Raw genomic sequence first — 12,646 nt, 5'->3', positions numbered from 1 at the left:
TAGGATCATATAACTGACATTGAAGGCAGACTCTGAATATACGTACTACAAAATTTCAACCAATATTTAATTTATTAAATCAAGTAATGTATATTAGGTGTGTAAATAATTTGCTTGAATATACAAATAATTCAATTTAACCAAATCATTCAGACTGGGCCATGAAGTCAGACAAATCATACTATTTCATGCTTGAAAGGAATTTCACCTTTTAATATATGCAGTTCTACTCAACCCCATGCATTCATTTAACTACTGGTTAACTACTGTAAGTCAACTACATCAACTTCAGGTATCACTTAGAATGAGAATGCAAAAATTATTGTGGTTTATTTTCTCAAGTAGTATGCCCAGTTACTAAAGTTACTAATTTTTAAGAAATCAAGTTAATATGTCTAGATGATCTTTCAAAAGCGTGATTCTTAGTACCCTCCACCCTCGTGGTTCTGCTACTGTCACTGAAGAAGGCCACACAGGAATGAAGGATATTTCATATGTTTTTTTGCTTCACAGGCTGTCACAGCCAAAAAATTTATGAACAAGTGGCCAGCCTAGTAATATCACATATATAGCTTAGCCTTCAGAAAGCAGATATAGTCTATTGCTGGGACTAAACTCAAAGATCTTCTATTTTCATATATATACTAATAATCTTACAGATATTAAAGTTTCTATTACAAGAAAGATAAAATGCTTTAATCAATTACATGACTGCTTTTCTTCATTAACAAAGAAAAAAGGGGCAGCAAGGTAGTACAGTGGATAGAGTGCCACGTCTGGAGACAGGAGGTCCTTGGTTCAAATCTAGCCTTAGACTCTGATTCTGTGCAAATCACTTAACCTCTGACTGCCTAGTCCTTGCCCCTCTTCTTAGTTCTGTAACTAAATCAGATAAAAGGTTTAAAAAAAAGATAATTAACCATTAAAATCTTATTCTAACAGTAAGCACATTAATTTGAAAAGAAAACCTTTTTAATTAAAATCTTTATCTGACTAGCACAAAAATTTGGATATATGATCTAACAAGATTTTTTTTTTTTTTTGCAAAGTCTCAACAAAATTGTATTTTCTTCTCTTGTAATGGAGAGTGTCTGAAAATATAGACTATGTGTTTTTGGTTTTTATTTTACATGACTATGAGGTGCCATGTAGGGATTATATTTTCTGAACCAAAAATTTGTGTGAGTCCTTTTGGCAAAGCCTCATTACAACTATACTATTTTTTCTTTATTTTAATCTCTGTTGCCAGAAAAATCAAGAATGTATGGTTTCTTTAACAGCAATAGAGCTGAAAATCCTTTGTATATATTTAATAATCACCAACATTCAGAAAACATTAATTACCTTTTGTGTGCTTCCTGTTTGCTGCGACATTCTTCGCAGTAATATTTGTATTCACTGCATAGAGTTTCTGTGTTGCTAAACCCCCTGCATAAAAATTCAAATGAAAAATCATATATTAGATATTAGAAAATTATAGCAAATATAAACTACTTGGGAAAGAACTTCCTATCTGGTAAGAACTCTCTGAAAACTACAAAGTAGTTAAGCAGAAATTAAGTTCAAGTCAATATCTTTCTACTATATGCCAGAATAATTATACTAACAGCAAGCATATGACTTTACACACACGCACACGACAAAAATGAGATGAAACATATGACTTCACACACACAAAGACAAAAGTGAGACGAATTTTTTTTTATAGATAACTAAGGCAATCTTAGCTTATTTATAAAATCTAAACTATGACTAATCAATAGGCTAACTGAAAACAGATGAACAGGTAATAAAAAAACCCAGATAATTTCAAAAATTTGCGACACAAATTTCTGATCAGGAAATCTGACATCCAAGATATCCGAGGAACTAACAAATATATATGACCATGTAAAGAAAACAGATTAGTGCTAAAAAAAAAAATAAGTGGAAAATTATTAAAAATCACCTAAAACACTGTTTCACAAATATTAGTAAAAAGAGGTGTAAATCAGCTCTGAAGTTTTTTATATTGCACCAGGCAAAATATCAAAAATGATGAAAGACAGAATGACAATAGTGATATATTTGAAAAGGAATGTGACAAAAACAAGAGATCAGTAACATATTTTAAGAGAAAATTATGTACACATTTTAAAATATCTCAAGTTAAAAATATTTGCATTGAATTTCAAAATCAATGAAAAGCTATGTAACTCTACCTTAAGCAGTGAGTAATTGATGTGTTTTGTTCCACATCAACAGAAAGGTCTAAAAAATCTTCATCTTTGCTACTTATCTGTAGAAATAAGAGATGAATGTTAATTTTTTAACTAGTATATCTCTGCTTCTAAATGATGGTATTAAGACTAACATATTGCATAAGAGAACATGCATACAAATTGTTTTAAAGGGTCTTATAAGTAAACTAATAAGACTTGGATTATTTAATAAAATATATATCTGCCATCCTGTATTTGTAGGTAGTAAGACTTTAAGTATTATTCTGAATGAAAGAAAAGTTATTGTGGGTTTTAATTATTAATGTTAATAATTTTGGCAATTCAAACTTTATAATATTTTTCCTCAATATCTATTTTATCAATCAAAATATCAATTTTAAAATCATAACCCTTAATTTACAAGTTTAAAGCATCAAATGACGACTGCAATCCCATACTCTCATCTATAAGAATATGTGATGTGACTTCTACTTGACAAAAAAAACAACAAAACAAATAACAAGCTACATATACGTTTAGCAATTTAAGCTGAAGGTAACTTGGAGAAATCTATTTCCAATTGAGTCAATAAACATTTATTCAGCATACACAGTATAAATACCATTAAAGGGGCTGGGTAGCTCAGTGGATAGAGAGCCAGACCTAGAGATAAGAGATCCTGGGATCAAGTCTGACCTCAGAAACCTTCCTAGCTATATAAGCCTGGACAATTTCCCACAGGCTAGTCCTTATCATTTATCTGACTGGAACCAACACTTAATATTGATTCTAAGACAGAAGGTAAGGGTTTTAAAACTCTAACACGCACACGCACGCACGCACGCACGCACGCACACTCACACTCTCTCTCTCTCTCTCTCTCTCTCTCTCTATCTATCTATATATATATATATACACACACACATATATATAAATAAATTACAATGGATAGAATGCATATGTGTGTACATGTACATGCATATATATGTGTATATGTATATGTATAAAAATTACAGTGGATAGAATGATGCCAGGCCTGGAGCTGAGAAGACCAGGCTTCAAATGTGACCTCAGATACTGCCTTGCGATGTGACCATGGACAAGTCACTTAATCCCAAACTGCCTAGCCTGGCTATACTAGGACAGAAGTTAATGGATTTAAATACATATTTACACACAATTAAAGTACAAACTGATTGAAAAGGAAGCTATAAAGATAAATAAGACATTGTCCTCTAAAAGAGTTAATAGTAGAATAAGGGAGATAAATCCACAAAGACAACTATAACACAAAATGGAATAACATCATGGGATTTTGAGCTGCAAGCAATCAAAGAAAGCATTTAAATTCAATCCTCTCACATTTTAGAGATGATATCACAGGGGTTATGTGACTGGGTCATCAATCAGCAAAAAAAAAAAAAAAAAAAAAAAAAAAAAAAAAAAAAAAAAATCGGGATTCAAACCTAGGTCCCGATTCCAAATCTGTTGTTTTCTCTATTTCTCTGGCAGTTTCTTATCAATTTGTTTGAGAGGGGGCAGAAGTAGGGTGGTGACTTACTAGCAGCAAAAGCTGAAACAGCTCTGACTATCCTTCCAAACCAATCTTTAAAAAGTGCTTCAAAACGACAGGAATCAAAATCCAAAAACACGACAGTCAGGGGGCTCTCCCTCTCAACACAACTTGAAAGGTAGGCAGAGAGAAACGAGAAAGAACCAGAAGCAAAACTGCACACAAAGGAGTGCTGGCCAATCTCCCCCAGAAACGCTGCACTAGGTTCCACTATTGGGGGTCAAGGCTAACTTCAGGATCCAGGGATGGGGCTAACCAGTAAAAGAGTACCTTAGACCCACCCCTATTTGCCTCAGGTTCCTAAGCTGTTAAATGAGCCAGAGAACGAAATGACAAACTCCTCCAGTATCTTTGCTGAGGGGTAATAAAGAGACTGAAATGCCTGAACAACAAAAGGTGGCACAGTAGAGATAATCTTGGGTAGGAAAACATTGAGTTCAAATGCTGCTTTAGATGCTTACTAGCTCTATGAATCTGGGCAAGTCACTTTGTGACTCTGTCTCAGATTCCTCATCTGTAAAATGAGCCTGTATGGTAACTTCCAGCTCTCTATATTTCCAAAAGATGAGTTGCAAAGGCCTAGTGTTACGAGTTCCAAAAAGATGTTTGTGATGATCACACAACTTTTCAGCACCACCTCCTAATTTTTCCTGGCACACAACCCCACACAAACACATAGTATTCCTTTCCCAATGACCTTTCTCTCAATAGCAAGGGTAAGGAAGTAGGCACAGTGAAAAGAGCAGTGAAGCCTTGACTTGAATTTGAATTCTAATTCTAGCCTTGCCACTAGTCAGCATTATTAGCATGACTATTCTGTGACTGTTTCCCCCTCTTTAAATGGGGAGTTTGAGATCTATGATGCCAGTTCCTCTTGACCAAAAGCAAAGTCTACCTTGGTCACTCCTCCTTCCACTACTTCATTCTACCCAGATGTTCTTTGTTCATGCCTTCATCTCAGGTCCTTTGCTCCTTTCCTTTTCTGACCTCATTTGCTCTCCTACAATCTTAACTCTATAGTTAACCAGTTCAATGAGGTACTCTCATTCTCCCTTGAATTGTCTGACTCTTCATTGTTCTTGCTCTGCTAAATCTTAATTCTGGGTCAGCATATAATCTCTCTAGAAGCTGTTCAGAAAATTCTTCTCAAGCCCTCTAGCCCAATCCTACCACCCTGTTCTCTGCAGAAGACCATGCCTCCCATTTACAGATAAAATCAAGACCATCTATTCAGAACTCATTATCTCCCCTCCAAATCTTAAAAATCACACACTCTAGGTCTCTTTTGTTTTAATTTCAAAGAATGGTGTGGCCTATTCTCCTGGCCAAAGCTAAACCTTCCCTTTATACCTTGATATTATCCCCATTCTACTTCCTTCAGGAGCTTGTTTCACTGACCATTCCCTCTCAAGGTTCCCTCGATGTTACCTAAACAAGAGACTCCCTATCCTGACTCCAGGCATTTTTACTGGCTACTCCTCTTGCCTTGAACTGCTTTTCATCATCTAGACTCCTTAAAGTCTCAGCTAAATTCTCACCTTTGCAAGAAACCTTATCCAGTCCTCCTTAATCTCAGCAGAGTTCCCTCTAAGACTATCTACAATTTGACCTTTACAGATCATCTGTAGATATTTTTCACATGTGTTCTCCGCCATTAGACTGTGAGTTCCTTGAGAGCAGTCATTGTTTTCTGCTTTTCTTCCTTTCTAGTGCTTAGCGCAGCATCTGGCACACAGTTGGTGCCTATTAAATACTTGTTAACTTGATGACTGATTCTTTCTATCTAGTCTAAGTTCAATTTACTTTTTCCCTGATTCACTTTCCTCTTCCCACTTTGAATATGTATCATCTAAGGCTAAGTTCTCTTCTCTTCTTTCTCTATTTCTCTCCTTCTCTATGATATCCATTTCAATGGCTTGTTTCAATTAACACTCTGTGGTAAGTAGATCTGTTTTCCCTTTCCTTCATAGCCAATCAGTCCCCAAGTCTTGTCTATTCTATTTCTCCAATATGTCTTATATCTGTACTTACTTTCTGCTCAAACCTCATAAACACTAATTTAAGCCCTCATGCTTAGACTGTTGTAACCTAACTGGTCCCCTGAAAAAAAACTTTTGTGCTTTCCAATTGATCAAGTTGTCAAAACAACACAGATCTGACTGTGCCCTTGTCCTGTTTTTAAAAAACATTCAGAAGAATCACTGTTTATCCTATCAAAGAGGCTAAAACAAATTTCTTAGATCAGCATTTAAATCTTTGCAATCTGTTTCCAACTTATTTTTCCAGCCCTCCTTCATTAATTACATATTTAGACCTAATTTAGTCCAATGTCCTCAGTTTACATATGCTGGAACTAAAGTCAGGTATGTTGAATAAATTTTTCCAGGATCAAAATACCTTTCCAAGGTATTAGGTAACAGAATTGGGATTTAAACCTGGGTTATCTGATTAGCAAAAAGGCTTCTGGTAGTTTGGGAAGCTTTGTTGAAGGTTACACAGATTGAGAAGGAGTGTGTAATTTGGCAAGTGCCTATCTTGCATGATACTGAACTATATCCTGTAATCTTAGATTTCTGACAAGGGTTAAAAAAATTAACCTGATCAATCAAAAATTCATTTAACCACAATATCATGTTTTTCTATGTATATATTATAGTCACCAATTCACAAATTTTATTTAATTCCGTTAGTTACAAAATCCAACTAACCAAAAAAATCTAATTACCCAATAATACAAGCTACTTGAGGTATTATTCGAACAATACAAATTAAAAACAGTCTTAGCATACAGTGTATGCTATATTTGCTATAATTATTAAAGTCTGAGTCTTATTTTTTTCATAGAAATACCTCTCAACAATTCTATTAATCTGGAACCATATTGACAGTTGTAATAGAGTAATGGTACCCGATGGTTGTAACTCATTTTTTTATCTTTGTATCCCCAAGGACTAGTACGTTATGGGTGCTTAATAAAAGTCTGTTGAATTAAAATGGAAAAGTATGATGTGCACAGGTATTTCATATTTATTTTAGACTGGAAAAGGGCAGAAATAAAGGACTTATTAAAAGCAAAGAGTTTTTTAATGGATTTTTCATTATGCTATATGTAAAACAAATATATTCTTTAATCAGCACTCGAGTAACCAGAATACTTTCAAGGATGTTAAGTCAAAGGCAGGAAGATCAGAATCTGAAAAGACTCTGAAGTCAGTCTGAAAGAAATTATAAGAACAATGCCTCTGAAAAGAAACACCCTAAGTCAGAGATGGGAAAACTTTTTAAAGAGGGGGCCAAAGGAAAGGAAATGCTCATCTGTTGGTCTGTTTCTAAGGCAACTCTTTCAGAGTTTCATTGTATTGTATTCTACTTACTGTATTCGTCAGATTAGGAATAATGTCACAAGGCCATATAGAACATTTCAGGAGGCTGCATCTGGCCCGCGGGCTGTAGTTTGCCCATCACTGCCCTAAGTCTTTTGACTACTGGTTTTTTTTTTTAATGAATAATATTTTTAATGGATAGAGTCAAAACTATATAAATTGAAGTTGAAAGAATAAACATTTCATAAATCTATTTTTTCTTATTTTCAACAGAAAGGAGGCTATATTCCAGAGCTTTCCCAGTAACATCCTTCATTTTAGAAAATTTCTTCAAGGGACCTCATAATTTTTTACTATGAGTACAAAAATATTTGTTCTTAACTAGAAAATTCTATTCACCAATCAAACAAGGTAAATGAAATGCCATTATAAATGTCAAAAATACCCTTGACACATATCTTGACATATATGTTACTAATGTGATATTTGTTATAATTCTATCTATATGTTTTAGTCATTTCATCATAAATACTGCCACCAAATAAACTGATATGTTGTCACAAAACTGAAAGTGGTTACCAGGATGTTATCCATGGTCCAAACAACCAGACTTTTCAAAGCTATAGGGTCTAAGTTGAAAATTATGGCAGACTATACTTTTGAACTCTATATTCAATTAGCTAAGGGAAATGTTAAATAACGTTTTATTTAAATGATCCAGAATAAAAGTAAAGAAATGTACAACTCCATTTTCTATCTGTAGAAGCAAAAATGATGTCTCTATTGTTCACACCAACTTCTCTCAAACAATCACAGAATTTTGGAATTATCAGGAAATTCAGTGGCCATCTATAAATTCAATCTTACTCTCTGTAATAAGGCAGCTAGAAGTGAGCTCCAGGTCTAGAATCAGGAAAGCTATGTGATCCTGGGCAAGTCATATAACCCTTTTTGCCTCAGTTTCCTGATCTGTCCAATGAGATGGAGAAGGAAATGGCAAAGCCTTCCAGTATCTTTTCCAAGAAAGCCCCAAATGGATTCACAAAGAGTCAGAAGCACCTGAAAATGACTGAACAAGTTTCAATAACTCTTCTTTAATTAGAAAAAAGGAAGCAGGATATAGTAGAAAGAAAACCATATTCACAGGAAGAAGACTTGGGGTCTAGTCCCAGATTAGCTGAGTAAACTACTTACTCAATTTAGCATCCTCACATCTTTTTAGTATGAAATTTTTATGGAATTTCAGATCTGTGCAAACTCCTCTCTCTAAATAATCAACTATCTAGAAATTTGCATATAATTGGCTATGGCTTAAATGTTGTAGATCTGAATTTAAATTTTCCTGATGTCAGGTCTACCCCCCTCTATCCACTGTGCTGTCTGACTTCTCAAAGAGAAACTTATAAGAATCTTAAGTTTTTAATTCAACAGAACTACAATTTTATTTCTTTACAAACTTGAATGTCTCAATTTCAGCTCCAGTTAAGACAAAGGTCACATGTAGTATCTATTAATAAGTAAATTCAGTTGACTATACTTTTTATAGTAAGGTTCCTCTCATAAATTGTTAATTTATGAAGCAGAAAGTGATTTTTTTAGTCTTACATATTACTCTTCTTGTTATATCAAAGTAAAAGCTTCAAATATGTAATCAACCTCTCGGTTTATTTATTTCAGTAATGATAAATACAAATTTAAAAAAAGAAAAAAAATTCTGCTTCTAAACAAATACAAATTAACATTATCTATGTTGTTCTTTATTTTTATTTATTTTGTTAAACATTTTCCAAATACAGTTCATTTGGTTCTGTCGACCAAGAGTTTTGCTGGCCCAGTGGGCTCCCAGACAAAGAATAACTCCAGTAGAATACAGAAGCCTCCCAAACTAGCTAAAGGAAGAAGTCCCAGAAAATCTCCAAAAAAAAAAAAAAAAAAAAAACCTGAATCATCCTAACAGAATAAGATCAACAGTAAAAAATATAAGTCTCTTTCCTGCAAGCTCCAATATCAACTAGCCTACATTTCCCAAGGAATTCTCAGCTCCCCCTAGTAGGAATCAGCACCAGATCCCAGATCTTTACTGCCTTCCCCTGTGCTTGGTACCATGATAAAAATCTTATAAAAACTGACTGATTTTCTTTACTTGTTTGGGAAAGAGTATTCCATTTCTCTGGGACCTCATTAAGGAGCACAATTTCAGCAGGGAACACAAAAGTTCTTATCTATTTCCATCATTCTCTCCAATTGTTCTTCATTTTTTTGCCTAACTCCCCTCAATAAAACTAGTTTGTTCTACTGTCTTTGTGTAAGCTCCTGGGCTCCTTGCTTGACCCTTTTGATATTTCAAACTTTCTTAAATTTGGATTTAAATTAAATTTAAAATTAAATTTAAAAATTAAAAAATTGATTCTTAAATTAAGTTACACAGCAAATTTTAGAACTTCTGATAAGGACCAAAGCAATGGTCAGAATTATTGGGATATTATCTACTAAAACCCACATAAAATACATCCACTTTTTTCTTTTAAATCCTATTATTCTGTCTTAAAATTAATACTAAGTATTTGTTCCAAGACAGAAGAGCAGTGAAGGTTAGGCAGTCAAGAAGTATCTGAAGCCACATTTGAAGACCATGACCTCCTATCTCCAAGTCATGTCCAGAAAGCCACCTAGCTACCCCTATATCCACTTTTCTTCCCAAGGCAAACAAAGTTCAAGTCAAAGTAAACAGTGAGACTAATATGAATTTATTCCAACTGAAATTAAAGCCCAATGATTACTTTAACATGTAGATGCATGAGGTCAAATTTGAGTTAGTACTTATATTATAGTATCTTCACACATTAGCATGATCTACTATTGTCAATGATAGTATAATCTCATGGCAAAGATGAACTGTACCATTATGTTGCTTGCTACAATTGAACATGAAGTATGTTAATGTGAAATTAAACATTTGTGTGGTACCTAAAAGTGACATTTCTTCAATTACCTCATTCTCTGGCAAAGTACTTATAAAGTTGGTTTTCCCCAAAACTTTCATTTAAAAAAGCTAGTAACTTTAGGAGTCATAACCATTCAAAATTATCAACAATTAAATGTAAACATACCAATTTGTAAAGTTAAAAAACACTATCTTTGTGCTAGACAAAGAACTGATTTGAAAACAAAACCCAATGGGGTAACTAAACCAGTTCTAGCAAAAATTAAGAGTAGAAATAATAAAAACAGTTTAAAAGTATATCTTTCGTTAGGCTTCATAAGTTGTTATAAATAAAGAGACCAGATCACTGTACTTATGTTACACAAATGCTTTAGCTACAAGAAAAAAACTTAATTTAAGTAGTACTGAAAGTATACTTTCAAATGTTAACCAAGATGAGACTTTTTCCAGTGAACATCAGATGCTTTTAACAAGCAAAACCAAACTTTTTCAAATATTATCTGTGGCCTCAAAAGAATTATTTGTATCAGATAAAAACTGCTTGTAGAATTGCTATATGTAAAAAAGTCTTGGGCAATGGCATTTTAAAGTGTAAAATTTACTGCAATTAGAAGAAAAAGAATATTGAATAGCTGATCTTATACTTGTATTTATGTTTCAAGATAAGTTAGAAGTTTAAAGTTTACCTCTCATCCTCTATCAACAAAATGTGAAAAAAGATAATTTTCTAAACAAAAAATTGAACATGAAACTTACAGTTTCACAAGTAAGACATCTGGTTTCATTAGTTAATGTTCCCTGAAAGATCTCATGAACCCAAGTTGGGTCTGGTGTGCTGTTGTTATTTTCACTGTCAATATTGCCATTAGGTAGACGGCCATTTTGCTTTTCCTGCTTTCTCTCTTCTTGTAAAATATCAGCAATTGTATTTAGTAGGTAATTCAAAAACTCATGTGCATCTTGCTGCATGTAGTTGTCAAAAAGTTCTACAATATGAAGACAAAATAATATTTAGTTATTAACAAAGGGAGAGTAGCTTCATATAAATATGCAATGTTAATGAAACAAAATTTTGAGCATTGATCAGAACAACAGTTTATCTGGTCAGGCATTAGTAACAGCTATTTGTTTTTATATTAAAATAACTTGAGTTCTTGAAAAGAAGCCTATCCAAAAAAACAGAAAGTGGAGCTGAATAAATCTTTTGATAATTGAGATAGTTTGCATGAGGCTTAAAAAAATAATAGATGCTTAAAATATTTCTTCCTAAATTAGTTTTGTCTATGATAGAAATTTTCATTTTAAAAAATCCCTTTGTTTTCATTATAGAAATTAACCTATAATCCAGACAATCCACTTTACAATCCACAGCTGTCTCATGGGGTTATTTTCAAATGTGTAAATAATGCAGTCACTATATCTTAAAGAAAATGAATCACAGGAATTATTAGGAACAAGAATAATCATCTAAATTCTTCTAGAAACTGAGGTACAAAGAGATAAACTGATTAAAACTCACAAGACTGAGATCAATGAAAAGGGAACAAGAACTATGTCTAATCAAATACTTTGCTTATTAAAGCAAGCTTGATGTAGTAAAAGGGAAACTGGCATAGGAATAGAAAGCTTGGGTTTTAGTCCCTAGACCTAGACTTTCTGATATTAACTAGGCTGTGAGATTTGGGGCAAATCACTTCAGATCTTTGGACCACATTATCCTCATCTATAAAAAGAAGGAACCTGTTTGTATAATGGACCCCTTTGGCAATTTGGTGAAGCCTATGGACCATTTATTTACCTTACTATCTACAAAGCCCATCATTTCCTTTTCCTATCTGTATTCTTGCTCATCTAAAATTCCATCTATTCAAATCCTATCCAGTCTTTAAGTCTTATCACCTTCTATAAAGACCCTTCTACACACTCATGGAATTATTTAACTTTTTCACAGGATGATATCCATCCAAATGAGGTGACAACAATTCTTAGGCTTCTTTGTATCTACCACATCCAAGCATATAGTAAATGCACAAGTATTGGCCAATTTGCTTTCTGTTCATGAGCTGTGTAAGTTTTGTAATAATCTTTGTTATGCTTTTCCAAGAATTACCAATAGTACAAATGAGGATATCTGTGACCTGAAATTAATATATTTATTCACAAAGCTAACTTTAGTCGGCTGTTTCCTAAGTAATTTGACAGGACACTTTAAGTTAACTATTATTAATGGCAGATACAGTGAATGTGATACAACACTGAGTTTCTTCACTTCTGTCCTATGCCAAATGTGTGTGGATTCTAACATATTACCTATATAAACATTTAATATACAGACATATCGTATAGCCAAGAGTTTTTAAAAAATAGAAGATAATGTTTTGAACAAGTAGAAATCATTTCACTGTTCAATATTAAAAACTGACCACAGGTACAAAATAATTGGATTTGAAAAAAATGTAACTGAAAGCATATCCAGATGGAGTCTATGGAGAGACTATGATCCAAGAGTAGAACCAAAGGGTCCTCCCCAGTTTCTCTGGGCAACACCCGCATGAAGTTTTATATAATCACAAAATAATGTCAAACATATGCCAAGTTACGCTGA

General features: G+C 33.4%; 1 protein-coding gene across 1 annotated transcript in view; it reads right to left on the bottom strand.

Annotated features, from left to right (window-relative positions):
- USP12 (ubiquitin specific peptidase 12) overlaps positions 1–12,646 on the bottom strand; it is a 124,924-nt gene that overhangs the window by 15,424 nt on the left and 96,854 nt on the right. Inside the window, exons 4-6 of the mRNA XM_044668287.1 lie at positions 10,798–11,027; positions 2,202–2,278; positions 1,345–1,428 (exon numbers count right to left, since the gene is read on the bottom strand). Of these exons, the coding sequence (XP_044524222.1) occupies positions 1,345–1,428; positions 2,202–2,278; positions 10,798–11,027 (391 nt within the window). The remainder of the gene's footprint in view (positions 1–1,344; positions 1,429–2,201; positions 2,279–10,797; positions 11,028–12,646) is intronic.

This window comes from Gracilinanus agilis, chromosome 3 (assembly GCF_016433145.1).
Source record: "Gracilinanus agilis isolate LMUSP501 chromosome 3, AgileGrace, whole genome shotgun sequence".
In the NCBI taxonomy this organism is placed as follows: domain Eukaryota; kingdom Metazoa; phylum Chordata; class Mammalia; order Didelphimorphia; family Didelphidae; genus Gracilinanus; species Gracilinanus agilis.
The sequence above is the reverse complement of the archived record's forward strand: the minus strand, read 5'-3'. Positions and strand labels throughout refer to the sequence as shown.